General features: G+C 42.3%; 1 protein-coding gene across 2 annotated transcripts; it reads left to right on the forward strand.

Annotated features, from left to right (window-relative positions):
- Nucleotides 1–654: 654 nt before the first annotated feature.
- Nucleotides 655–26,379, forward strand: LOC103652539 (THO complex subunit 2). 2 transcript variants are annotated; one of them, XR_002268203.3, is made up of 34 exons: nt 672–983; nt 1,075–1,203; nt 1,724–1,765; nt 1,895–1,954; nt 2,042–2,104; nt 2,395–2,475; nt 3,756–3,830; nt 3,920–3,967; nt 4,053–4,121; nt 4,276–4,409; nt 4,850–4,925; nt 5,294–5,484; nt 5,756–5,836; nt 5,927–6,122; nt 6,516–6,704; nt 6,784–6,864; nt 6,949–7,068; nt 10,417–10,476; nt 10,657–10,784; nt 11,001–11,097; nt 11,518–11,646; nt 11,726–11,829; nt 12,156–12,333; nt 12,468–12,619; nt 13,599–14,205; nt 14,322–14,426; nt 19,820–19,975; nt 20,040–20,120; nt 20,401–20,476; nt 20,555–20,823; nt 21,862–22,878; nt 23,109–23,398; nt 24,434–24,577; nt 25,837–26,343. XR_002268203.3 is itself a non-coding variant. In XM_020550513.3 (33 exons), the coding sequence occupies exons 1-33, from the start codon at nt 840–842 to the stop codon at nt 25,904–25,906; spliced, it is 5,298 nt and encodes a 1,765-aa protein (XP_020406102.1). In that variant the 5' UTR covers nt 655–839; the 3' UTR covers nt 25,907–26,379. The 2 variants fall into 2 exon arrangements, 1 of the variants encoding a protein (XP_020406102.1); XM_020550513.3 differs by lacking the exon at nt 24,434–24,577 and having other exon boundaries at nt 655–983; nt 25,837–26,379.
- Nucleotides 26,380–26,567: the final 188 nt, after the last annotated feature.

A 26,567-nucleotide genomic window follows, 5' to 3' on the forward strand; every position in this document is an offset into this window, starting at 1 on the left:
CGTGCATTGTTTTCTTCATACATGGAAAAAGTAAAAAACACCCAAATTTGAATCTGTATGCGTATCTGGATTTTATACCAATCATTTAAAAAGGGTTAGAACAAATTTAATGTTTGTTTTTTATGAATCTTAATAAGCTCAATGCTACACACAAGAATATAAATTATATATCCTACTTGTCACAATTGAAGAAAGTAGCCAAAAAATTTAACATCACATTCCAACGCACATGGACTGGATGAGAATATGAGATACACGAGCATCCAAATAAAGCTATAATTGATTTACCATCTATCCACAATTTAAACTCATCTATCGTATGAATACAAGGGATCTAAATTATTATTCGGCTTAACTCTTATTTTTTGTTACTATATTTAAATGGATGATGGTAAATATTTATATATAAAAAACATACATCAACATTGTATAGATTCATTAAAATTCTTAAACGAATTTTAGTTTGGGATAGAGGGAGTATATAACTACGATATATAATCTGATTCTAAAATGCACAAACGAGAACAAATGATCCAATATATAAACTCTGTTGAAATGTACATATTCGTTTACTTTGGTAGCTATTATGAACGCTGGATCTGGACCGTTGACAGCTTAGATCGCACTAGGCAAGCCTCTGTTTTCACTGGTGTAAAACAAAAAACGGAAGCCACGCATCCCGTTCTTGCTTGCACACACCGCGCTTCTGCCGTCCTTGTCTTCCTCGCCTTCTCCATCGGTACCACCCCGGTCCTGCTCCTCTTTCTCTGGCCTTTGGCAGCTCCCATGAAACCCTAATCCCCAAAACCCTCACCCGAACCAACACTGCCGCCACCGCCATGTCGCCCCCTCTGCAGGCGCCCGACTACAAGCACATCACGGATGAGTCCCTTCGCGAATGGAAGGGCCAGTCCGCCGGCGCCTTCCGCATCCCTGATCCGGTCCCCATGGCGCGCTTCCTCTACGAGCTCTGCTGGGCGATTGTAAGCTTTCGACAGTTCGGGTTGCTCCGTGATTTGGTTTTCCTCCACCCGTTGGTCCTTCTGTGCTGACTGGGTGGGCTGGGATGCGCAGGTGCTGGGCGACTTGCCGCCCCAGAAGAGCCGAGTGGCACTGGAGTCGGTGGTGTTCGTGGAGGAGGCACGGCGGGAGGAGGAGCTCGGCTCCGTGCTCGTTGATATCATTGCCCACCTAGGACAGGACGTGAGTATATGCAATTTATTCTGATGCCATCGTTGTGGGTAGTAAGTTTGTTTCGTGGTGTCTGGTGTGTATTTGATTAGTTAACTTTCTCAGACTAGGATTGTATGATTGTATCCTGTCATGTGTTTTGGTGGCACTAGCTATGTGTATATGGACTGAATTGGCCACTTTGTAGCGTTTATGAGGTGTCTGTGTCTCTAAGAAGTTCTGTTTCGATGCATTTCTTTGAACTAAAAGGTGGACAATAGAGACGACACTGTATAAATGCAAATAATACTATTCACTGTGCCATTACCATTTCCCATCATATAATTTTAAATGTTTTCCTGCCTCTGTTGCTTTTTTATTTATCTGCTGCAATTAGGTTATTAGACTTTGACCCATGATTCACTGCTTTTACGTTTTACCTGACATGAGCTTTGGCACCTGTGTTTTTTTGGATGAGTTTTTCTCCTCGTGTTTTGGTTTAGTGACATTCCTCTAATAGTGTTTAGTCATTCTAACTTACTTCAAAATGCAGATTACAATATCTGGTGAATATCGCAGCCGTCTTGTTAAAATGGTAATAAGTTAGGCATGACTTCTAAAGCAAATGAAACAATTCGTACTCCTCGATGTCTACTTTCTTGTTGGTTTAAAAATGGGACTGCTTAAGTGCTCATTGAGTTCTATATGGATACTCATCTTGCAGACTAAGTCATTTGTGGAGTCGTTGATTACTGTGCCTAAGCTTCTGCAAGAGCGATGTGAAGTGAGTTTTTTTATTCCTTTTGGCATCAGTTTAAGATAAAGCTGATACATTACATGCTTTCTATTTCCTCCACCCATGGACTTGAAGGAAGATTTCCTTTGGGAAGTTGAGCAAAGTAAGCTAAAAGGCCAGGATTTAAAATCCAAGGAGGTACGCATAATGTGCTGATTTCTCTATCTGTCATACACGTTGAGTCATGATGTTTTATGCTGGCATCTTATTGCGGGCACACATTGTTAAACTTTTTTTAAGTAAACTAATTTACCATGGTATATTCATAGTATCCTTATTCTTTTTCTCAATCACATTCATGTCCTTACCTTTCCTCTATTATCGTGGTTCTTGAGTGATTTACTTTTGCCTCATATTATTCGGTGATATGTTTTTTCTTTTAACATTAGCTATATGATCGATTGACGTTGATCTGTAATTGGTAACAGGTTAGGGTCAACACACGGCTTCTTTACCAGCAAACTAAATTCAACCTCTTACGGGAGGAAAGTGAGGGCTATGCCAAGTTGGTATGTATGTCTACTTGTCCCGATTTTGTGTTCTTTTTTTTGTTCTTGTAGTGATTTTAGAGCGGCAGCATTGATTAGGCCATCCCTATAAAACATTGGATGACACCCTTCGTAACCACCATGTTGACTAATCTATTAGAAAAATGGATCAGATTTTGTGTTTCTTTTTTCTGCAGTACCTCGACATGACATGAGCGTGAAAGAGGTTCAAGAAACTGTTTTCTTTCTATAAGGGATAAATGATTTAGTTGACTAGTTTATTCCTTGGATGCACATGCTTATGAATAAAGATAACCATAATCCTGTTCCTTGAATGGTAGTTGATGGTTTGTCTACCATACTGCCTTGTCCATCTGGGTTTTGTCCTTGTCTGAAAGTGCATGCTTGGCTCTTGTACTAGCCTGATCAAATTCTACCGCAACACATGTTGCACCTTGAGTGTCGTGACTGGTATGACCACTCTTGTAACCTCTGCTGTTGTGCTTTGTCACAACCATAGGTTGTTAGGAGGGAAATTGAGAAGCTGCGACAATCCATTTGCTGGAGTAAGAATTAGTTTATTAGGATGAGGTCAAAATTTAGCAAAGTATCAGTTCTTAGTTTCTTACATCCCCCTAGAGTTTCTTAGAAATGCCAGAGGGCCATGAACCTACCAATAACCTAAAAAATTTAGATTAGTACTACACCGTTCCAAATTATAAGATATTTTGGTTTTTGGATGCATCAATTGCTTTTCCTATGTATATAGACATAGTTTATATCTTCCTTGCCGAAAAAAGATAGCGTATATCTATGTGCATAACAAAAGCTATGTACATAGAAAAGTTAAAACATCTTATAATTTAGAATAGAGGGAGTACCAAACAAGTGCACTGTTCAATGTGTTTTGGTTAAAGTAATAAGTACATATGGATGCTAAGGATAGGAAATTAATATAAATATAGTAGGAATCTATGAGTTTATAATTCCCAAAGCAACTGTTGGAAATGTGTTCCAATTTAATCACTTTAGGCTATCTCCAGTAGCTCTCTTATCTCCTATTTCAAACTCACTCTGTAAACAATGATGTCTACAGTGCTAAGTGTGCTATGCTTAGGAATACCACGTCCTCTATCTCTATATAGACTTGTACTTTGAAAATTACCTAAATGATTGTACCTCGCCACTGTCTGTGATTTCTGCTAATCATGTTCTTCCTATAGTTTTGTAAGGTTCTTTTGTGATGCTTATTAATGTTTAGCGGTTTCTTACCTACACATCTGTGTGTGTGGATCATTCAGGTGACACTCCTTTGTCAAGTTGGTTCAGATCTGGCTTGCCAGAATTCTTCTTCGGTTACGATCAGCATTATAAAGGTTGTCTGTAGGCCTTAATTCCCTCTGTGCTATATTTTTAGCTTTTTTTACCAGTACTGTGTAATAACAAATTGTTTATTTTGTGGCAGTCATTGATTGGCCATTTTGATCTGGACCCAAATCGTGTATTTGATATTGTGAGTCTTCGTTTGCTATGCCAATGCTCTTAAATGTCAGAGTGTGGTGTTGAAGTTGTGCAATTCTGTTGTTCTTGTCTGCCAGGTGTTGGAATGCTTTGAACTCTACCAAGATAGTAACATCTTTAATCAGCTCATACCTCTTTTCCCAAAGGTATTTGTTCTATTAGAATTAGAAGTTTAGAACCAGCATCCAATAATAGGAGTCTCATAATTTATGAATATTTTCAGCTTTTTACCACATCTCACATGATTTTTGTCATAATTAATGCAGCGTTTTCACAATTTAATACATTTTTTTATTTCAGTCCCATGCTGCCCAAATTTTGGGGTTCAAATTCCAGTACTATCAACGATTGGATGTCAACAGCCCTGTTCCTTCTGGCCTTTTCAGAACAGCAGCTTTATTGATCAAATCTGGATTCATCGACCTTGATAATGTGTATGTTTTCTAATTGCCTACTCATCCATGGAAAATTCATGATGGCTAACATTCATCTTGAAGATCATTATACATCTCTAATTTAAACAATTGTCAGATCTTTTCCTTTTATTTTATGCTGTGAGGTTTTGTAGCTATGGTTTTCTCAAGGTGTAACCAACAAAAGCATTGTTCTTCAATCTTTTATCTGTACCATGGTGGCCATTTCCTAGTTTCCCAATTTTATCACAGTTTTCAGTGTTGTTAGATTTCTATCAGTTCATTTTCCTCAAGTTGTGCAAATTTAGGTGTTACTGAACCAAAGGGAACATATATAAATATATGATTTCACTGATTGTAGCCTCTCTATGTTTTTTTTATGTTCTACTATATATAGTTTGGTTGGTGCTGGACTATTTGTTTCTCGAATGGGATCTGTCATGACCATTTTTTCTCTCCAGCTATTCTCACTTGCTTCCAAATGACGACGAGGCGTTTGAGCATTTTGATTCTTTCATTTCAAGAAGAATTGATGAGGTTGGTATTTCTTATAAATCTGTAACTGGCCAAGAGAGTAGCATGAAAGGGAGTGGCAAGAAGGTTGATGGATGGAAAACTTTAGAAGTTTCTTGAAGTAAAAGCCTTATGTACAGCCATCCCTTCATGTGACATATACTGCATGGTTATGTTACACGTTGTTGTCTTGTCTAACTATGTACAATATTTTCCCCTTTTGTCGTAATGAAAAACAGAAAGAGCTTTAGTTTTTTTCTTCACCGGAACAATTTCTACCTCCACACGTGGATTTGATCTTACATTAACAATATGGCCATATTGATTTCTCTTTATGTAGTGTAGGACATTGAGGCTTTGACTAACGAAGTTACTCTTTTTCTTGACTTTAGGCTAATAAAATTGGCAAAATCAACCTTGCTGCTACTGGGAAGGACCTTATGGATGACGAGAAACAAGAAATTACTATTGATATGTATACCGCATTGGAGATGGAAAACGATATAGTTGGGGAGCGAGCCCCTGAGATGGAAAAGAACCAGAAACTTGGGCTACTTCTTGGTTTTCTCTCTGTGCATGACTGGTAAGATACATATGTTCCGTTATTTTTTACTTGTTCTATAATTATTAAATGAACACAAATGTTTTTTATTGTTTTATTCATAGGTGGCAATCACTTTTCTGTAGGAGATGCACCAATATTCTGCGCACTTTGTAAACATAATTGTTGTATAATCATATTGTGAAGACAATACGCTATTTCAAAGCACTTTTTAGTCTAGATTGACTTTGTTGGGACAAAAATGCTTTATTGTTGTAAATATTACTGATTGCTTTCCTCTGTTATTTACTAGGTATCATGCACAACTACTATTTGAGCGTCTTGGGCACCTAAATCCTGTTGAGCACATTGAAATCTGTGATGGATTATTTAGGTTTGTTGTATTTCTTTTGATCCAATGATTATATTTCTTAGGTTTATGCAGTTTAACTTATATTCACCTTTATTATTTTCCTTTATGCAGAATGATTGAAAAGACAATGTCTTCCGCATATCATATAGTTTGTCACCTGTATTATTACCTGCCTCCTAGAAATGATGCTGACCAGACAGGCACATCTGCTGTGTCTGTAAGTTCATTTGATCTGCTGAAGGAGTTTTTCCAAATGCTCACCGCTTGTGGACCATATCTTCATCGTGATACTCAATTATTTCAAAAGGTGACTTAAATCTTTTACTACTGCTTGCTATCATGCATACTTGGCGCTGCCAAACTGATGGCTTAGTCCAGGACACAGATGCTACATTATTGGTTGTGGCATTGGAATTCATACAGAAGCACCATACTAGCCCTTGCATTGCACCTAGCCATAGTCATGACTAGAATTTCCTCCATTCGTTGCGATAAACCAAAATGTCACTGTTGTTGGCTTGTTGCCTAGTTATAACAATCAACAACCAAGTTTTGCAGCTTTGCAGTTGCTGTGCAAAATGTTATATTTTTATTATTCTTTGCTTGGAATTTGCAAGTATCCAGTTTCACATGAATACTCTACCAGTGAAAATGTTGAACATCACCATGTACTTGGTGACCCATCGTCCATGTTTTTTAGGTTTGCAGAGTATTAAAAGCGTACTACCACTCATCAAAAGAGTCAACCCGTGTAGCGAATGTAGTTTCACCAGAATCTCGAATCGAGGAAGCACTTGGGTCGTGCTTGTTCCCTTCGTTGCAGCTTATCCCTGCTAATCCTGCTGTTGATATGGAGATATGGGGGGTTCTTTCCCTTCTTCCATATGAGGTTTGTGATATCGTATAATTTTGTAGTGCTCTATTCATGTTTTTAGCAATTTAGTACCTTGACTATCCTTAGTCTCCAGGCCCGCTATCGTCTGTATGGTGAATGGGAAAAGGAGACCGAACAAAACCCAATTGTCCTTGCTGCAAGGCAAACTGCAAAGGTTACCTTTCTATGCTGTTTGACATTTTTTAAATCTATCACTTCATGTCAAGTTTTGAGTTCACACATAGCATTTTTTAATCAGCTGGACACCAGAAGGCTCCTAAAACGGTTGGCTAAGGAAAACCTGAAGCCACTTGGACGCATGGTGGCTAAACTTGCCCATGCGAATCCTATGATTGTGCTTCGGACAATTGTCCAACAGGTATGTGGAACAGAAGTTGTGTGATATTCACTGCTTTTAGGGTTGGTAATTATTTGATTTCACTTAAAAATTTATTATGTGCTCCATATCCAAAGTTCCAAACATTGTATTTCCTTGGGAAACCTGAACCACTATGCCTACTTCCTGGCAACTAATATTTTTTTCGAATGAGTTCTGTTTAGCCTTTTCAAATGAAACATCTAACTCCATAGTTCAGTATCATTTTGCCATGCATGGCATCCACCAATAGCCATGTTCTTTCCTGTTGCCATGCTATTTGGTATACCATAGTGGTATAGCTGGCTATTGCTCCACTGGTGCCCTGCACAACTAGATCCCCTCCACAACACACACACACAAAAAAGGTTAGTTATGTTAAGATGCTTGTAAATCTGCTTAATGAACGTTAGGGAGGTATGTTTATTTGTTTAATGTGAACTCACCTCTAGGTGTTGTTTAGAGTTGATCCAACTGACAATGAAATGATTATTGTCCTGAGAAAAACAAAATATGGCGAGAAGGGTACAAGATTGGAAGTGGTGTGAATGGAATGGAAAGTTTAGAAGAGGTTTTATGGCATTCACTATTTGTCATTCCAAAGGTTGTGGCGGGAGACTCAGTCCAAAGGTTTTAGACTCGGTAGAACTTAAACTGAATATATGAGATGTGATTTCGGCACTACTACACATGAGTAAGGAGATGTTACTTTGGAAGGTCAAGTAGTGCCCTGGAAGGACACATTTAGGTATTTAGGATCAATGCTACAAAGAGTCAGGGATATTGATGAAGATGTTAGCCATAAAACCAAAGCAAAGTGGAAGCATTCTATACGACAAGAGGGTACCACAAAAGCTAAAAGGCAAGTTTTATAGGACGTCGATTCGACTTGCTATATTGTTGTGTGTAGAATGTTGGCCTACTAAAGACATGTTCAACAGATAAGTGTTTTAGCAATGCGATTGTTGCGTTGTATTTGTGGCCATACAAGAAGGGATCGAGTCCAGAACAATGATATACATGATAAGTTAGAGGTAGCACCAATTGAAAAAAAAACTTGCCTACATTGATTGTGATGGTTTGGACATATCCAATGAAGACCTCCTGAGGCACCAGCGCGAGCAATGGGAAGAGAAGAAGACCGGAGTTGACATAGGAAGAGTAGTAAAATGAGATTTGCAAGGATGAAATATATCCAAAGATTTAGCCTTGAATAGGAGTGCATGGAAAATTGCTATCCTTGTGTCAGGACCTTGACTTGTGCGTTTGTCTGGTTTTAAATCTAGCCTACCCCGACTTGCTTGGGACTAAAAGACTTTGTTGTGGTTGTTGTTCTCACTTTTGTAATTCGTTATGGACTACATTTGGGAGCATGATTATCTCTTTTGTAGGGATGACTGAACAATTGAACATGATCCCAAAGAAATAATGCCTGACTTTTGGAAACTCTACTGTTACCCTAATTTTTAAGTTTTAACTAACATTGCACTTGTGGGCACTGCAAATTAACCATTTTTGGTCATGTTAGGGTAATTGCGGTGCAGGGACACAGTTTGTCAAAGGATCTCTAAATTCACCTCCAAACCAGTTTCTTAGACATTATTGGGTTTTGAAAAAGTCCTGTTTATACAGTGTACATGGGTACTGAAAAGTCTAAAGGGCACAGTGCCACAGTATTAATCAATTGTTTATACAGTGTACATGGGCACTGAAGAGTCCAAAGGGCACATTATTAATCACAACAACAACAACAACAAAGCCTTTTTGTCCCAAGCACGTTGGGGTAGGCTAGAGATGAAACCCCGTATGAAAACCTCAGAGCTCAACCCCCCCAAAAAAGGGGAAACAAAGGCAAAGGAGAACCGAAAAACGACGAGACGGGGAAACACATAAAAGAGATAAAACCCACAAGAACCAGCAAGATCTAAATGGGCACAAGAAAAGGTCAAACGATTAAAGAGGAAAAGCGAAACTATAAATCAAGGTTCTGGCACGTGAATCGCACACTTCCACCCCTTCCTATCCACGACGAGCTCTTTATCAATATTCCACTCCTTCAGGTCCTCTTCACAACCTCTGTCCACGTCAAGATTGGTCGACCTCTACCTCTCTTCACATTCTCGGGACGCCTAATTATTCCGATATGCACTGGTGCCTCCTTAGATCTTCGTTGGATATGTCCAAACCATCTCAAACGATGTTGCATAAGCTTCTCCTCAATTGGCGCCACTCCTACCCTCTCTCGTATATCATCATTCCGGACTCGGTCTCTCCTTGTGTGGCCACATATCCAGCGCAACATACGCATCTCTGCCACACATAGTTGTTGGACATGTCGTCTTTTAGTGGGCCAACATTCTGCTCCATACAACATAGCCGGCCGGATTGCTGTCCTGTAGAATTTGCCTTTTAGTTTGTGTGGCACCCGGGGGTCGCATAAGACACCCGCCGCTTGCCGCCACTTCAACCATCCAGCTTTAATTCTATGACTGACATCCTCATCGATGTCTCCATCCTTCTGAAGCATTGACCCTAAGTAACGAAAAGTGTCTTTTTTGGGTACCACTTGCCCATCAAGACTAACATCGCCATCTTCATACCCCATGGCACTGAAATCACACTTCATATATTCCGTTTTAGACCTACTAAGCCTAAAACCTTTTGCTTCCAGCGTCTGCCTCCACAATTCCAACTTTTGCGAAACACCACTCCTACTCTCCTCAATAAGTACCACATCATCGGCAAAAAGCATACACCACGGTATATCTCCTTGTATGTCCCTTGTGACCTCATCTATCACCAAAGCGAAAAGATAAGGGCTCAAAGCCGACCCTTGATGTAGTCCTATGTTAATTGGAAAGTCATCGGTGTCCCCATCACTTGTTCGGACACTTGTCACAACATTAGTGTACATATCTTTAATAAGATTAATGTAAAGGGCACATTATTAATCAATCTCACAAAACCTAAGTGGTTGTTTGCATGCTGTAGTTAGGGCATTGTTCATATTCCTTCACTCATTGCATGTGGTCCTTCCTGTGCGTGCATCCATGCAAAACACAGAGTCCTAGCCATTTATGTGGTGATACGTCGGCCCATGAGTGTGGCTGCAGTCAGTGGAGTTACTAGCGCAACGATCAACACTATCTTGGTATACGGTTTTCTACTTCTCATACCTCGTGGGAGTAATATTTATTATTACACTTCTTTAGTGTTGAAATCAATACTTACAATTCAGTGATCCTGAAACAAAATTTATATTTCTATCTTTGGTTGTTTGCACTATGCTATGCGTTAAATTCTTGTGTATTTTACCGATTTTATTTACAGTTGCACGCTAAAATTTTGCAGGTTGAAGCATACAGGGATATGATTACACCAGTTGTGGATGCTTTTAAGTACTTGACTCAGGTAGTAGCTATTATTTTATCTAAGTATTGTGCATATTTTTTATGTTTTATTGTAATTATTGCATGATTTATGAATCTAGCACTACCCCCTTTACGATATCAGCTTCAATTATTTTAACATGCCTTTGGATTGTCATCTGTTTTATTTACAGCATTGTTTAATCGTACACTTCATTTACAGCTGGAGTATGACATCTTGCAATATATTGTCATTGAACGCTTGGCCCAAGGTGGGCGTGCAAAACTTAAAGATGATGGACTTAATCTCTCAGATTGGCTTCAATGTCTTGCATCCTTTTGGGGGCACCTGTATGTACCTTTTGACTCCGGAACTGTTTTTACATTCTGGTATCCTATGTTTATATTACTTATTGCACTTGATTACTCTTTCCAAATTCATTACATTTGTTAAGAGTTATTGTATTCAGTATTCAGATTTTTGATCACTGTGTTTCCACCTTCCAGTTATTATTGATAAAGTATATTCTGCTGCTGACTCTATTTTGATCCAATTCATTTTTACAGGTGCAAGAAGCATAATGCTGTGGAACTGAAAAGCCTTTTGCAGTATCTTGTTAATCAACTGAAGAAGGGTGTGGGCATTGAACTTGTTGTCCTGGAGGTCTCTTGGCTGCTCTTTTTAAAGCTTTCTTTCCTCCTTTGAATCATATGAGTGTGAAGCCTAACATCACTACACCTTTAAAGTGGGAGTTTCATCGTGCGTTGGGCCAGGCCATGGCACTATTAAATGGGTCGTGCCTTGGGCCCGCTAGGCACAACCCATTTGGCCATCTATAGTCAATAGTCTAGTACTCCTCCCTCATCATCGTACCTGATCTCGTGAGTGTGGAAAAAGATGAGAGAAAACACTTCATCTTGTTTGACCCCACACCACACAGTCACATACCTCGCCATCCGCACTCACCTAATCTATGTGTTTGGATCGTGTTTGAATAACTATCCCATTTAAGCAATGTCTACCTATATGATATATAGAAACCGTAGCGATGCACTGGCAACTAACTATGAATTAGTCATGCAGGAGCTCATTCAGCAAATGGCGAATGTGCAGTACACCGAGAACATGACAGAGGAACAGGTTGATGCTATGGCAGGAAGTGAGACTTTGCGGCAGCAAGCTTCACTGTTCGGAGCAACAAGAAACTATAAGGTTGAAGGGACATTCATCTATCTCAGCAGCATATTTGGATCAAACAATTGTCTTACCAAAAAATGTAATTCTTACGCAGGTGTTGAGTAAGTCCACAAACAGGCTAAGGGATTCGTTGCTTCCAAAAGATGAGCCCAAACTTGCAGTTCCTATGTTACTGCTTATTGCCCAGCATCGATCCAAGTAAGATTTTTATTAACTTGGTGGGGCCATTATCAGGCATCTTGCCTTTGTTCCATGTGTTTGTTCCAAACCATGCAAATGGCGATGCAGAAATATAAATGGCGTGATTGCTAATGATTTACCATCAAAGGAAGTACGTACTGGAGTAGGATAGGTGTCAAGCCTTGGCTGACATTATTTATTAAATTATTTTTTATCTGGCAAATTGTCCCTTTGTCTGGCCAATGCCCCTACATAAAGTTTATGTGTTGACAATAGATCCTGTCATATTTAATTTTAGCTTTATGCACCAATTTCAATCTTGATAAAACTGTTTCTGTTCTCAGGATCATAATAAACGCTGATGCCACCTATATCAAAATGGTCAGTGAGCAGTTTGATAGATGCCATGGGATACTTCTTCAGTATGTTGAGTTTCTTTCAAGCGCCGTAACTCCAACTGCCTATGCTCAACTAATACCTCCTTTGCAAGATCTTGTCCATAAATACCACATTGAGCCAGAGGTAGTAAATTTCGGTTTCTACCACCACTTTTGCTCACCTTTGTTGTTGCCTTGTGTGCGGGTGTTGGTGGTGCTACTTGTTTCAGTACTGTTCTTCATTATGGGTGACATAGTGGTCTTCATATTTATATCCAGGTTGCTTTCCTTATATACCGCCCAGTGATGCGGCTTTTTAAGAGCACTAATGGAGGTGACACTTGTTGGCCTCTTGATGATAACGAGGAAGGAGAATCTGTATCATCTGATGATCTTATCTTACATCTTGACTCGTTTCAGGAACCAATCATGTAAGTCTTCCTAATTTGACTGTCTTTGACGAGTATGCATGTTTGTCATTAGTCATTACATTTGTTTGGTTTGATGGAGATGATTTGGTTTAGTATTGTACCACCTCCATTCTTTTTTATTTGACGTCGTACAGTTCAAAATTGCACTAACAAACGGCAAATATAAAAAATCGGAGGGAGTATAATCCATGAACACCCTATAACTTGTATTAATTTGTATTCTTTTTTTTAATAACGTGAGCCATTGGAATCCTTATGATGCATGCTTCAGATTCTATTTCTTCACATCGATTATCTATTCTGTAGTATGGATTATCAATGTTATATCATCAATTTTCATCCTTTTACCCTGAAATTATAGGGGAATTGCCATTTTATGTTTGTTGAATACTAAGGTACAAAGGTGGCTAATAATTCCTGTGTCCCTCCATCATTATCTAATATTTGCAACTGTTGAGCTTTTCAATTGATATGTTACACTGGTGTTCCATCATGGTATCGGTGAGGTGCAAATATAGAAGTTAAATACTCCCTCCAGTACAAATTATAAGTTCTAGCTTTTTCTATGTCTAGAGACTAGAAAAGCCAGAACGACTTATAGTTTCGAATAGAGGGAGTAGCAAATAAAGGATGTTTTTGAAAGCAATATATACTCCCTCCAAAATGTCAGAGCACAAATACAGAAACTTTTTCCTCATATTTCCCCATTCAAAATATCTTTTCATTTTTTCCGTGGTGAGAGGTCTCTTTATCATCCCTGATGGCTGTGGAAATGAGCAATTTCTTAAATGTTGAATTATTATACTCATGCCATTCTTTTGGCTTAATATTTGGCTGAGATTTATGTGACTTACGGATTTAGCGATGATTAACTTTGATACATGTTTATTGAAGATCTGCAGTGCATGATTACCGGACTATTAGTCCATCCATGGCAACTTAAGGTACCAACTCACATGAACATTCTGTTTTGGTATAGGTGGTCAGATCTTCTTAACGCAGTCCAGTCAATTTTGCCAGCAAAAGCTTGGAACAGTCTTTCACCAGACCTATATGCTGCTTTCTGGGGCTTAACACTCTATGATCTTCACTTTCCAAAAGACCGTTATGATACAGAAATCAAGAAGCTGCACGAGAATCTCAAACAATTGGAGGACAACTCAGATAATTCTAGCATTGCAATTTCAAGACGTAAGAAGGACAAGGAGAGAATCCAAGATTTACTTGACAGACTGAACAGTGAATCTCAGAAGCACCAGCAGCACGTTGCATCTGTGGTCCAAAGGTTAGCTCGTGAAAAGGATAAGTGGTTGAGCTCCAGTCCGGATGCAATGAAAATCAACATGGAATTCTTGCAGCGCTGCATATTCCCACGATGTGTTTTTAGTATGCAAGATGCAGTGTATTGTGCTACATTTGTCCAAACACTACACTCCCTTGGGACTCCCTTCTTTAACACAGTCAATCATATCGATGTTCTTGTCTGTAAAACCCTACAGCCAATGATATGCTGTTGCACAGAATTTGAAGCTGGCAGGCTTGGAAGATTTTTTCATGATACGTTGAAGATGGCCTACTATTGGAAGGTATTTTCCCTCTCAACTGTTACCACACATTTATCATTGCTGTATTCATGGTAAAGAATGGGAGTGTCGGTTATTGTTTTAGTGCTTCTTAATTGTTTATCTCCAACATACTGCAGAGTGATGAATCTGTCTATGAGCGTGAATGTGCGAACAAACCTGGTTTTGCAGTGTACTTCAGATACCCAAACAGCCAGCGTGTGTCCTACAGTCAGTTTGTTCGGGTAGGTTTTATCTGTTCTTAAAGTTATATTTACCGTTGCATGAAATTCTTTCCCTGTACATTCTATCATTTCTCATGTAGCGGATGAAGAAAAGGTCATGATATACCTTATATGCTTCGAACACAATAATTTATAAAGTGGCTTTGGAATTGTGCATACTCAAATACTCAATCCAGTAATAATGATAGTTCGCTGAATCCGAATGTGTGAGGTATGGAGTAGAAGGGGAACTTATACGTTGGTCGTTGGAATTAGTAGGACTCCCTGAAATATTGCTGTTGGTCTACTTCACCCCCTAACCTACAAAACCATGTATTCTATCTGCTCACCTAATCTAACCCCTAGGTGGTTCCGATTGGTGGTTTTGCCTCGTTGTCACAAGCGAGGTTCACAATTCAGCACCACTACGCTCAAGTCCGTTTGTTTTACAGATCTAATCCTGTACTTTCAGCTTTTTATGAGCACTGTTTACCATAAAAAGCCACAATGGTGAAACCACCAATTGAAACCACATAGGGGCTTGGTTACATGGTTTTGGATAGACGATGGGGTAGAATACCTTGTTTTGTATGTTAGGGGGTGAAGTAGACCAACAACGGTAGTTCAAGGGGTCATATAGACATCTTCTAAGGAATTAGTATGTTTCGGTAGCCGCTATTGTTCCTATGTACAATGATCATGTGTAACTCCACTTTTCTAAGTGGAGCTTCTGTCATATAATCCATGATATTAGTTCTATGTATATTAGTACATGTCTTGGTAATTCTATGTATTAATCCCTGAAATACTAATATAATCTTTAGTATTAGTATATTATTATATGTCTTAGTATCTTGCTATTCCCTCTATGTTTGGTCATGTTGATCTAAAAGATCAGGAAATAAGTTAGAAGACTGTAACCCTAACCCTAATGTGGGTTGGGAGTATGTTAATATAGCTGGCTAACTGGGCCAAGGCCCATTACAAGAGAGTTTACACAGTTACGCTAACACTCCACCGCATTCACAACTCTATCATGTACAAATGTTGAGACTGGACCAAAAATGGTTGAAAATTGTGGAAGGAAGCCCCTTGGCGAAGATGTTGGTGAACTGCGAAGTTGTTGGGACGCAGAGAACGCGTACATCGCCGACAACGACACACTTGTGGATGAAGTGGAGGTTGATCTCCATGTGCTTCGTGCGCTGACATTGCACGAGATTGGAGAGGTAGACCGCCCTGACGTTGTCGCATTAGATGAGGGTGGCACACGTGAGGGGGGTGTGGAGCTCATGAAGAAGCTAACGGAGGCAGGAAGCTTCGATCGGTGTCGGTGTAGACTACCAGCTTAGAAGTCGGAGAGGGTTAAAGGAGGCAGAAGTCGAGGGAGACGCGAAGGTAGCGAAGAATCCGCTTGACAGCTGTGAGGTGGGGCTCCCATGGGGTGTGCATGTGAAGGCACACCTGCTAGACCGCGTAGGCGATGTCGAGTCTGTGAAGGTGAGGTACTGGAGAGCCTCGGTTAGGCTCTCCGATATCCCGTCACGTCGCTGGCCGTGAAGCCATTGTTGTCGCAGAGCTTCGTCCGAGTGTTAACAGACGTAGAGCAGGGCTTGCAGTTGGACATGCTAGCCTGCTCCAGAATCTCGATGGCGTACCGACTTTGGTGAAGGAAGAGGTGGACATCGTGAGCATGATGTCGTTGAAGTAGAGGAGGTAGACGGTGCCGTCGCCGCACCGATGGATGAACAAGTCGGAGGCGAAGCGACTGTACCAAACCCGCGGTGCCTGCTTGTGGCCATACAAAGGGCCTGTTTGGTTCAACTTTTTTCTGACCAGCTTTTCCGAGAATCTAGCTGTGGGGAGAATCTGGCTGTGTAGAGAATCTGAGTATCATTAGGATTACGTGCGGAGGAAGATAAAGTTGTCCATGGGGCCCAGGATCTATAAAGTGACCGATTACTACTATTGCGACGACTCAACCGATTATATGTTTATGTTGATTTTGAATGGTTTTTACCCAAACGAATTTTATAGAAGCTGGCTGAAAAGCTGAGTGTTTGGCAGTCCACAACAACTTTTGGTGGCCAGAAGCTGCGAAAAGCCGAAACAAACAGGGGCAAAGAACGTTTCAACTTACACCATACCTGGGCGAGCGGAGCCGATGAAGTCGGTGGGCTGGCTGCAATACATTGTCTCGGTCAGAGTGCTGTGAAGGAAGACATTCTTGATGTCCTGCTGGTGGACCGCCCAGTCTCGAGAGAGGGCAAGGGAGAGGATGGTCCGAACGGTGGCGAGCTTGACAACAAGACTAAAGGTCTCGTCGTAGTCCACTCCGGGGCGTTCAGTGAAACACCGAAGGACCCAACGATCCTTGTACCGATCCAGGGAGCCGTCAGACTTGAGTTTGTGGCGAAAGATCCACTTGACGGTGACCACATTAGTGCCAACGGGTCAGAACACTAAGTCCCAGGTGTGGTTGGCTAGTTGGGCCGCATACTCCATAGCGCGACGCCAATGGGGATCAACGAGCGTGGCGTGCACGGAGGGGCGACATACGAGGAAGCTGGAGCAACGTCGATTGTGAGCACCATCCGATCGACAAGTCTGAGAACACCGGGTGAACATGGCGTGGGTTGCGGTGGATAATGATCGGATGGTGCATATCGGATCGTCACAGAAGCGGGACGAGGCATGGGCCGACTCAACGGAGGGGATCGAGGGTTGGGATTGCAAACGACGTTGGTAGACGCGGGCGGGATTGGCGAAGCGAGTCGAAGGCGGCCAAAGAGGCGGGGCCGAGCGAGGCATAGGCGGGGGTGACGGGGCCACGCGTGGCGCAAGCGGAGGCAGCGTGACCGCACATGATGCAATCGAAGGGGAAGGGACCACACACGACATGGAAGAGGTCGGTGGGACCGATGATGGGGAAGATAAGGTACGATGACGAGATCGGAATCGAGGTGACTGTCGAGGTCGGGAGGTGGCGATTATCCAGCAAGGGGAAAGGCATCTTCATAAAAACCGACATGTCGAGAGGTGATGACGCGTTGGGTGAGGGCAGGGCACCGATACCTCTTGTGGTTAGAGGAGTACCTAAGGAAAAGAGATCGAGTGGATCGGGGGAAAGTTTGTGAGGAGCGATAACGGAGGTGTTAGGATAGCATGCACAACCAAAGACATGGGTGTGTGTGTATATGAAGGGGCAATGCCGAAGAGGGCGAAGAAAGGAATGGGATGACTGACCGCCTTGGAGGGGAGGCATTTGGGGAGATGGCTGGCAGTATTCAACCCCTCCACCCAATAGCTAGCGGGAGTGACGCTTGGAAGAGAATGCAACAAATCATGTTGGTGGTGGTGCGAATCATGCCTTTGACCTGACCATTACGAGGGGAGGTGTAGGGGCACGAGAGTCGCAACTGAACCCCGTGAGAGAAAGAAAGAGCAGGGGGTGGTGGTGGTGGAGTTGTCGAACTTGTGACCATTGTCACACTGGGAGCATGTACAGGGGCGATTGAACTAGGTGGAGACCGAAGCAAAAAAGTATGAAAGAGTGCGAAAAGTATCAGACTTCAACCGCAGTGGATAAGTCCAAAGAAATTGGGGAAATTCATAAAAAAATCACCAGATAATTATTTATAACCTGACTTGCTGAAAATAGGAGAAGTCCATAGATCATGCTGAAAGAAGATTCTGAATGATATGAGAAGCAACAAGAATGTCTTTGGGGTAGAACGGTCTCGGAATAACCGAATCACCTACTAACGTGACCGAGAGGGTGGAACTGTTTCCCACAATGATAGAAGGATGGGAGGGAAGGTGAGGATGAGTGTGAGATAACGTGCTAGCAACATGAGTGGTTTGGAGGTGCTGAAGTTGACCACCCAGTCTGGAGAGGTGGGGCATAGCCGACACCATGGTGCCGAATGAGGCGGCGAGGGAAGGCTGGTCCCAACCTCCAACCGACGTCGAGGTGGAGAGCGTGTGCTTCTCGGTTGTCGAGGAACTGGGCTTTGAGGGCAAACCCAGGCCTAGCAAGCAGTGCCCTGCGCTCCCGGACGATGTCCTGAAGCTCGATGGTGAACGTGTCGAGGATTGACGACAGGACCACAAGGTCCATCCGGTACCAAGACGGAGGACATGGTCGTCGCGGGCATAGCGCTGGAGCGTGAGGAGCATCTGGTATTCTGGTCGCGCCAGCGGGCGCAGTGGGTGGACGTCGGATCAAGGGCGACGGAGACAAGCGACTGGGTGTTTTGGACACTGGTCGCCTGGGCGTGGACGGCGGTGTCGAAGCCAGAGGGAGGGGGTGGCACTGTGGCCACTAGAGAGGGCACAACGACGGAGGAGCCAAAGAAAAGACACTTCGACTCAACCATCTGAGAGGCTAGAGCATCCGCCGTGGTGCGCTCGTGCTTCCAAGCGAGGGTCGTGACACGTTCACAGTCTCGAGCAGTAGCCACGATGGCCTGGACAGTGGCAAGGGCTGCGACCAAGGTGGAGTCGGTCGACGGGGCTGTGACGGAGGGCATGAGGAGCAGATGCAAGCGACGAGAGTGGCAGGACCACAGTGGACGCGACGAGGGCGAGCTTGTCGGGGACGGAAGAATACTACACATCGTCGAGACTGGACGGTGTGGTGAGGGCCCACACGGAAGGGAGACGATGGGTGGGGAAGCCTGGGGGCGCCCCTAGGTGTGGGTTCCTGTCTGCAGGACATGGTGCAGCGCGTTTGCTACAGAAAGCAGGGTGCCAACACTGGTGCAGGGGGCTGGGCGATCCTGCGCACCAGGGAGGGCGCCGATGCTGGTCACGACGACGTCGACAAGGTGGGAGGGCAGGCCGGTGAGGCAGCCGTGCGCAACAGGGGCCAGGGAAGTCGCCGTTGTGGTGGTGTCGACGATATGGGAGGACGAGACGACGAGGTGGGAAGACACGTCGGTGAGGGGGCAGAGCACGGTCGCTGGGGATGGCGGCTGAGAGAGCGTGGTCGCGCCAGGGGCGAGCCTGTCTGTGGCCTAGTGACGCCCGTCCGGCATGGAGGGGGAGGGGAGGGAGCATGACGGCGACCAGAGGTGGGAAAGTTGGCGGAGGCGGGCCGACGACTAGAGTTGGGGAAGAAGGCTGGCAGCGCCAGGGAGATGAAGGGGTTGGCGGCTATGGGAGGGAGTGAGGGTGGGAGAAGAAACCTAGCTAGATACCAAGTTAGAACTTAGAAGACTGAAACCCTAACCCTAATGTGGGCTGGTAGTATATTAATATAGACGAGTAACTGGGCCAAGGCCCATTACAAGAGAGATTATACAGTTACACTAACAAAATATATGATGCATATGTGATTGTGTTATTCCCTGTTCTTTGTATTTTATGGTTTTTGCCATATTTATTAATTTGTATTTTTCTATTTTTTAAAGGTTCATTGGAAGTGGAGTTCAAGAATCACCAAAGCACTTAATCAATGTATGGAATCAAAAGAATACATGGAAATTCGAAATGCCCTTATTGTCCTTACGAAGATTTCTAGTGTCTTCCCGGTGATTCGTAAAAGTGGTGTCAATCTTGAGAAACGGGTGGGTCCTTATTTATTCCTTTTCTTATGTTGCACGTATATTTCTCACCAACCTTTTTGACCAGGTGGCTAAACTAAAAGGGGATGAAAGAGAAGATCTTAAAGTTCTAGCCACTGGTGTAGCTGCTGCTTTAGCTGCTCGCAAGGTTAGTTCTATAATAATTCCAAAAACCGTTTTCCCCTCTCCAGAAGGGCAGGCCTGGTGCAGTGGTGAGAGCTGCCTCATTGAGTCACCAGGTCGTGGGTTTGAAGCAGCCTCTCCACATTTTTGGGGGAAGGCTTGCCTCGGTTTATCCCTTCTCCAGACTTCACTCATGTGGGAGCCTTCGGCATTGGGTCTGCCATTTTTTTATCGATTTCCTGTCTCCAGTAGGAGACATCTATTTGTGTACATTATGTACAAACGCGATGCTCTCTATTGTGCAGAGTTCTTGGCTATCTGAAGAAGAGTTTGGCGGGGGTCACATTGATCTGAAGCCAGCAACAGCAAGATCTGTGCTTGGTAAATGGAATGTTTAGAAGTTTTTTGTGTAAGTTTTGTCATTAGCCTGAGCATCACTAATCTTTGGATCTCCTACAGGAAACCAGTCAGCAGATCTCTCGATGGCAAAAGATCAAAATGCCCGTGCAAAGTCTGTAGAGAATAGGCATGAAAGGTCAGAGGGTGCTATGAAGCCTGACGTTCAGCAAAAGAAGAGCACTGTGGCTTCAAATGGATCTGATATTCTAATACAATCTTCCTCCGTACAAGGGAAATCTTCAGTGGTTGCACGTGCAATGGATGAGCCTCCAAAACCTGTGTCTGATGAGGGGGTTAAAGTTTCTACAAAATCTACTTCAGAATTTGAGGTATCTGTCAGTTCACGTCTTTAGTTTATATTTTTGTTATTTTGCATGGTTATCATTAGGGGTGGCCGGGCGGTAATGGATCACGATCCAAATGTTTCTTCACAATAAGTTAGGGCCCTTAATTAGTTTTAGTTCAAAAATGAATTGGAATAGAGCCCGATCCTAATCCGATTCGATCCTTATTATAGTGTAAAATTTAGAGCCCATTACCACCCTTAGTTATCATAGGAAGTGCAGGCTTGGTGCAGTGGTGATAGCTGTCTCATTGAGTCACCGGGTCGCTGGTTTGAAGCAGCCTCTCTCCGTATTTGCGGGGAGAAGGCTTGTTTCAGTTTATACCTTCATCAGACCCCACTCATATGGGAGCCGTATCCCGGTCAAAAAAAAGGAGCCGCTTGCACTGGGTCTGCCCCCTCTGCATACATTATTACTTGAATTCAAGGGAAAAGGAAACACAAGAACACTTAATGAACACATTCCCATCACTAAATATATGCATGGTTTTACTTTGACTGTTTTTATCATTATTTCAGTCTGCTCAATCTATGGTCTTTCTTTCAGTCTGCCTGCTCAATTTATATTTTGTGAAACTATATTAATTGATTGAATAGTAACTCCTCCATATGTTTTTTTGTCATGATTTCAATTATTTGTTTGAAAGCCCTGGTATTAGTTCCTACTTTTGACCTCTTAATTTTCATGGACTGTTTGCCGCCAAAATCTTGTGCTATTTGGATTTTGTCAGGTTGTACTCGATGTTTGATATCATTAATTACAAAGCTAGTTTAATATGTATAGCATGGAAAGAGTCTAGGTTATCATAGTTTTAGGCAACACCTGGCTATGGCTAAGTAGGAGGGGGTGGGGGTTAGCTTCCTAACTCATTATTTATTTTTTGAATTCCTCGTGGGCGTAGCTTGTCCTAAAGGTGTCTTATACTAAATAAACATCATTAATCATTATGCTTATGCGTCTCAGTGAGCAATGTTGTGTGGGACATGAGCTTTTGGAATTTATTTCAGTTCTTTTGTGCAACAGACAAGGGCAACACAAAAGCGTGCTGGCAATGCTGGGAAGGTAATGAAGCATGATGTTGCAAAGGAAGATGCAAAAGCTGGGAAACCTACAAGCTGGAATGTAAATCAACAAGTCTCCACTGTTGATAGAGAAGTGTCTCATGCAGCTGATGCTGCCCAAGAAACCAGTACCACTATTAGCAATGGTAACTTGCATCCAGCGCCGCATAAGGTTTCATCATCTTCTCAAAGAAATGCAGTTACACATAATGGAGCAGCCAATCCCTCTGTTGAGTCTACTGATATGATTGACTCTCCTGTGAGACAGCAAAAAAGACCGCCGGTTGAGGAGCAAGATAGATCAGGTAAACGGAGGAAGGGAGAAAATGAACCCGATTTGAGTGAACACCATGTAGACAAGGAAAAGAGTTTGGACTCACGTGGTGGAGATAAGTTTCGTTCAGTGGATCATGAGAAGAGTGCTAATGAGGAACAAAATTTAAGAGCGGGCAAAATAAAAGAAAAATCTGATGATAAATATGACAGAGATCCTAGGGAAAAATTAGATCGGGGTGAAAGGCGTCGTGGGGAAGATGCCATTGAGAGATCAACAGATAGATTGTCGGACAGGAGAGAACGTTCCATTGAAAGGATGCAAGAGAGAGGTACAGATAAAGCCCTTGAAAAAGGTAGAGAGGATAGAAATAAGGATGAGAGGAATAAAGTTAAATATGCTGAACCTTCGGTGGACCGGACACATTCTTCTGATGAACGATTCCGAGGGCAAAGTTTGCCACCGCCCCCACCTCTTCCCGCAAGTTTTGTACCCCAATCAGTTGGCGCCAACCGACGTGAAGAAGATGCTGACCGAAGGGGTGGGAGCTCCAGGCATGTTCAAAGGTCATCTCCTAGGCACGATGAGAAAGAAAGGAGGCAGTCAGAGGAGAATATTTCGTCATTTCAGGATGATGGGAAGCACAGAAGAGAGGAAGATATTCGTGATAGAAAGCGTGAGGACAGGGATACTTTATCAAACAAGGTAAAAGATGTCTTTACCAATGTCGTGCATCTGCTGTGTGACCACTATGTACTCTTCTTTTTGTTGTTGTATCAGTACAATTTTACATTTGTTCTGTATGTCATGATTGTTATCTGCCATTTAACAGCAGAAGAATCCTATAGCTGTAATTTCACATGTGCTTCCTTGTTAGGTGGCTTCAACTTCAAGAACCACATCTTTGACTTACAGATCTTTTGTTGATTGTGTAGGTAGATGACAGGGATAGGGAAAAGGGGACTTCTTTGAAAGAAGACAGTGATCCTAGTAATGTTTCTAAACGGAGAAAGATCAAGCGAGAACAGACTTTAGAAGCTGGGGAATATGCACCTTCTGCTCCACAGCCTCCCTCCCATGGATCTGGCAGCTCACAATTGTCTGACATACGAGAAAGAGAAAGGAAAGGGGTAATTTCACAGCATCGTATTTCACACGCTGATGACCTTCCTAGGACACATGGCAAGGACATGACAAGCAAGTCAAGTCGTCGAGAGTCTGACCAGTGAGTTTAATAAAGAATATTTTTTTTGTTCAAATGTGCACTGCGCAGTTCCTAACAAAAATCTTTTCCACTTTGCGATTTGCTCTTTGTTTTCTGTTTTCTTGGTTTGTTGGATTTTGTTGACAAAATCAAAGTCATAATATCTTAGCTTTGATTACATTCTCACAAAAAAACTCGAACTGGGGGATAAGAAAGCACCCCAGACATTGCATTTAAGAAGACCTCGTATAGGTCGAGAACACCCCTGTCCCACCCATACATAGCGGCACCGTAGCCCATGTGGGAACGTATGGCGTGGGACATTCGGGGAGACCTAAGGAGTACTATTCAGACCACCTAACCTACTCAGTTAGAGGCCCTTTCATGATTACTCATTTGGAAGGAGGTTATTTTTTTCCTTCCAAGGAGGTTATTTTTTTCCTTCCAAATGAGGCTATGTAAAAATAACTAATAATTTGAACTTTACAGAAATCAACAACAATTCTCCCCCCAGTCGTGAAAAAGTGGCCCATGTATTGTATTTTATGGAATCATACTAATGTTTGGACATCAATATTGTGCATTTGAATTTGATATGAATAGATTCACCCGAAAAAGAAGTGGCGTGATATTATAATTCAGAGTTTACAAATATATTACAATAAAAATCAATGTCAAAGTTACATTATGGGAACATCATTATGTTACAATGTTAGGGAGAGAAAAAGTGCCTAAGGGCAGTCCTAACCCATAGTTTTTTTGAGTAGTTTCTAGAGGGGGGAGAGAGAGGGTAGTAAGGAACTAACCTTCCCATCCCATGGTTACTATAATATATGGAAAAGAATTTAATGACCACATGCATACATCACAAAAAGGAGTTGATCAGCTACAACAAGCATCCATGTAGCTATCATACAAATTCACATGCCTTTATTTACATCTAGGTGATGCTCAACTATACACGTGAGACAAATCCAGCGACCAAGTACCAACTATGCACATGATACTCTGCGTGTACATGTACTGATATACACTTCTGCAAATAATCAACTGCAGATAGGAATAAGGTGAAAAATCATACCCAGAACCATACCATTCTGAGCTGTTGGGCGGTACATCATCATCATCCACTGGCTGCAGTAGCACTTGATGTTTGGAGAGTGGGTCATGATCATAAGAGCACCTGCGGAGGCAACAGAGGTAGGAGCACCTGCTGCCTGCACTAGTGTGTCTTCTGGAGCTAGAAGACTTCGATCTTTTGTCTCGTTCCATGCCTCCCTTTCCCTATTGATCCATCCTTGCAGAGATTAAGGATGTGAAGCAGATGGAGCAGGATCAATGGGGGTAGAGCTGGGCATTGGTTGGGGATCAGTTGGGGAAAGAGGGTCTCTCCGCCCAGGATAATGATGCAGGGGAGGACGATTGTGCATGCTCATTGTCATGGATGGCTCGGGGTGAGGGAGGCGAAGGTGGCCAGGAGAAAAGCACACTGGATCCTGCTGTGGTGCAAAATGAAGCCCCTGGTCCATGGAAATGACATGGGTGCCCCAACACAGTATGGGTGTTTTCTTGTCCTGTTGGAGCCCGAGAAACATTTCTCAGGGGAGAAACAATATCTACCTATCTTCTTTAACTGTTTTTCCACGTCAGCAAAACATCTATATGGCAAGATAATCAATGTTATGGAAACTACCATCGACACTTTTGGGACTGTCCTAAGAAGCCTCAAACTAGGCCAATATGACAAGTTCTTGTACAGAAGATTTGCAAAGAAAGAACAAAAACTATGACCAACGATCCACATATCCAACTCATTATCAAATGCCCTCGAGAACTTTGGCTCTTGCCATACACCATAGATGGCCTCATCTCTAATGTTTAGGTGTTAAGACTAGGGCTGTGATGAGACCTTGATGAACTTCTCACTAAAATGATGTATCTTTAGCCAAATGTTGGTTGCTGTAGTAGTTTTGGTAGGAAATTGCCCAATTTTCCATCTACCATGGCAATGATGAGTGGGGCCTTGACTGGTGGTAACCGCATGTCATGCGGTGTTTTTGGCAAGCCCTGGCTTTGTCGTTACTCGTACTAGATTTGAAAGCAAACCCCTCTGCAACAGCATGGTTTACGTATTAGTTAAGTTTCCTTACCTTGTGGAGATCCTTTGTAGCAAAAGGAAAAAATTAGTTGCCTCATATGTTTTTTTTTGATAAATGTATTACTTTTATGTAAATGAAAGGCAAATATAACACCAAATCAGTAAGCCACATTTTTTTCTCCTACACTTTTGTAGCCATAGAAGAATTACTTTTGTAGTATTATGATTTCTAGTGCTATCCACTTGCACATGTTTACATTATTTTCTATTTAACGACATTTGAATTGTGTTTTAAGGGCAATTCATTTTATTACGCTTGTAATTCTGTTTCACGAATGAACCTAACCTGGTTTAACTGCAGAATGCACGAGAGGGAATGGGAAGAGGAAAAGCGACCAAGAACTGAAACGAAAAGGAAGCACCGAAAATAGCTGATCAATGTTGACATGGATTCAGTTGAGCCTCATAATTTTTCTCCAAGCACAGTAGTGGATGCACTTGAATTTCATGCTTTCGTGTTGTGAGGAAACATACTTCAGCATATAGCTAAGCAGATCGTTTATTAGTGTACTGTGCCAGTTGCGGGATGTGGCCTTTCCTGTCGAGCTCACCAATGCGAATTTAACAGATGGGAGATGAGTCATGTTTAGCTTCATACATTTTGTGCTGTAAACAATGTACAATGTGTCATAATGATTTGTACTGTGAACATAGATGGATGGCTCACCATCCGGGTATTATGTATTTTATTACTAACTGCTAAGTTGTTTGGTGTAGGAAGCATCACCATTTTTTTGCATTGTGTAGGAATAATGTTAGGGATGCAGCATAATTGAAATGTACATATTTTGGCCAGAATTTTTGCCTAGCTATTTACCTTTTCGGGTTCATTAAAGTTTGCTCAGAGTTGGTTGTGCTGGTGTTCTGTCGTGGTTGTGAGCATTCCATGTTGCCATTGTTGGGACTAATCGTGCAAGGAGGACAAGCTCGTCTTGGATCCTGGCCTATTCCTTGTTTTGATTAGGCTGTGTCTCGAGCGCGCGTAGAAACTTCACTGGATTTTAAAGAGAGATTCTATAGATGCAGTTGGAT

The sequence above is a fragment of the Zea mays genome, chromosome 3, assembly GCF_902167145.1.
Source record: "Zea mays cultivar B73 chromosome 3, Zm-B73-REFERENCE-NAM-5.0, whole genome shotgun sequence".
Taxonomy (NCBI): domain Eukaryota; kingdom Viridiplantae; phylum Streptophyta; class Magnoliopsida; order Poales; family Poaceae; genus Zea; species Zea mays.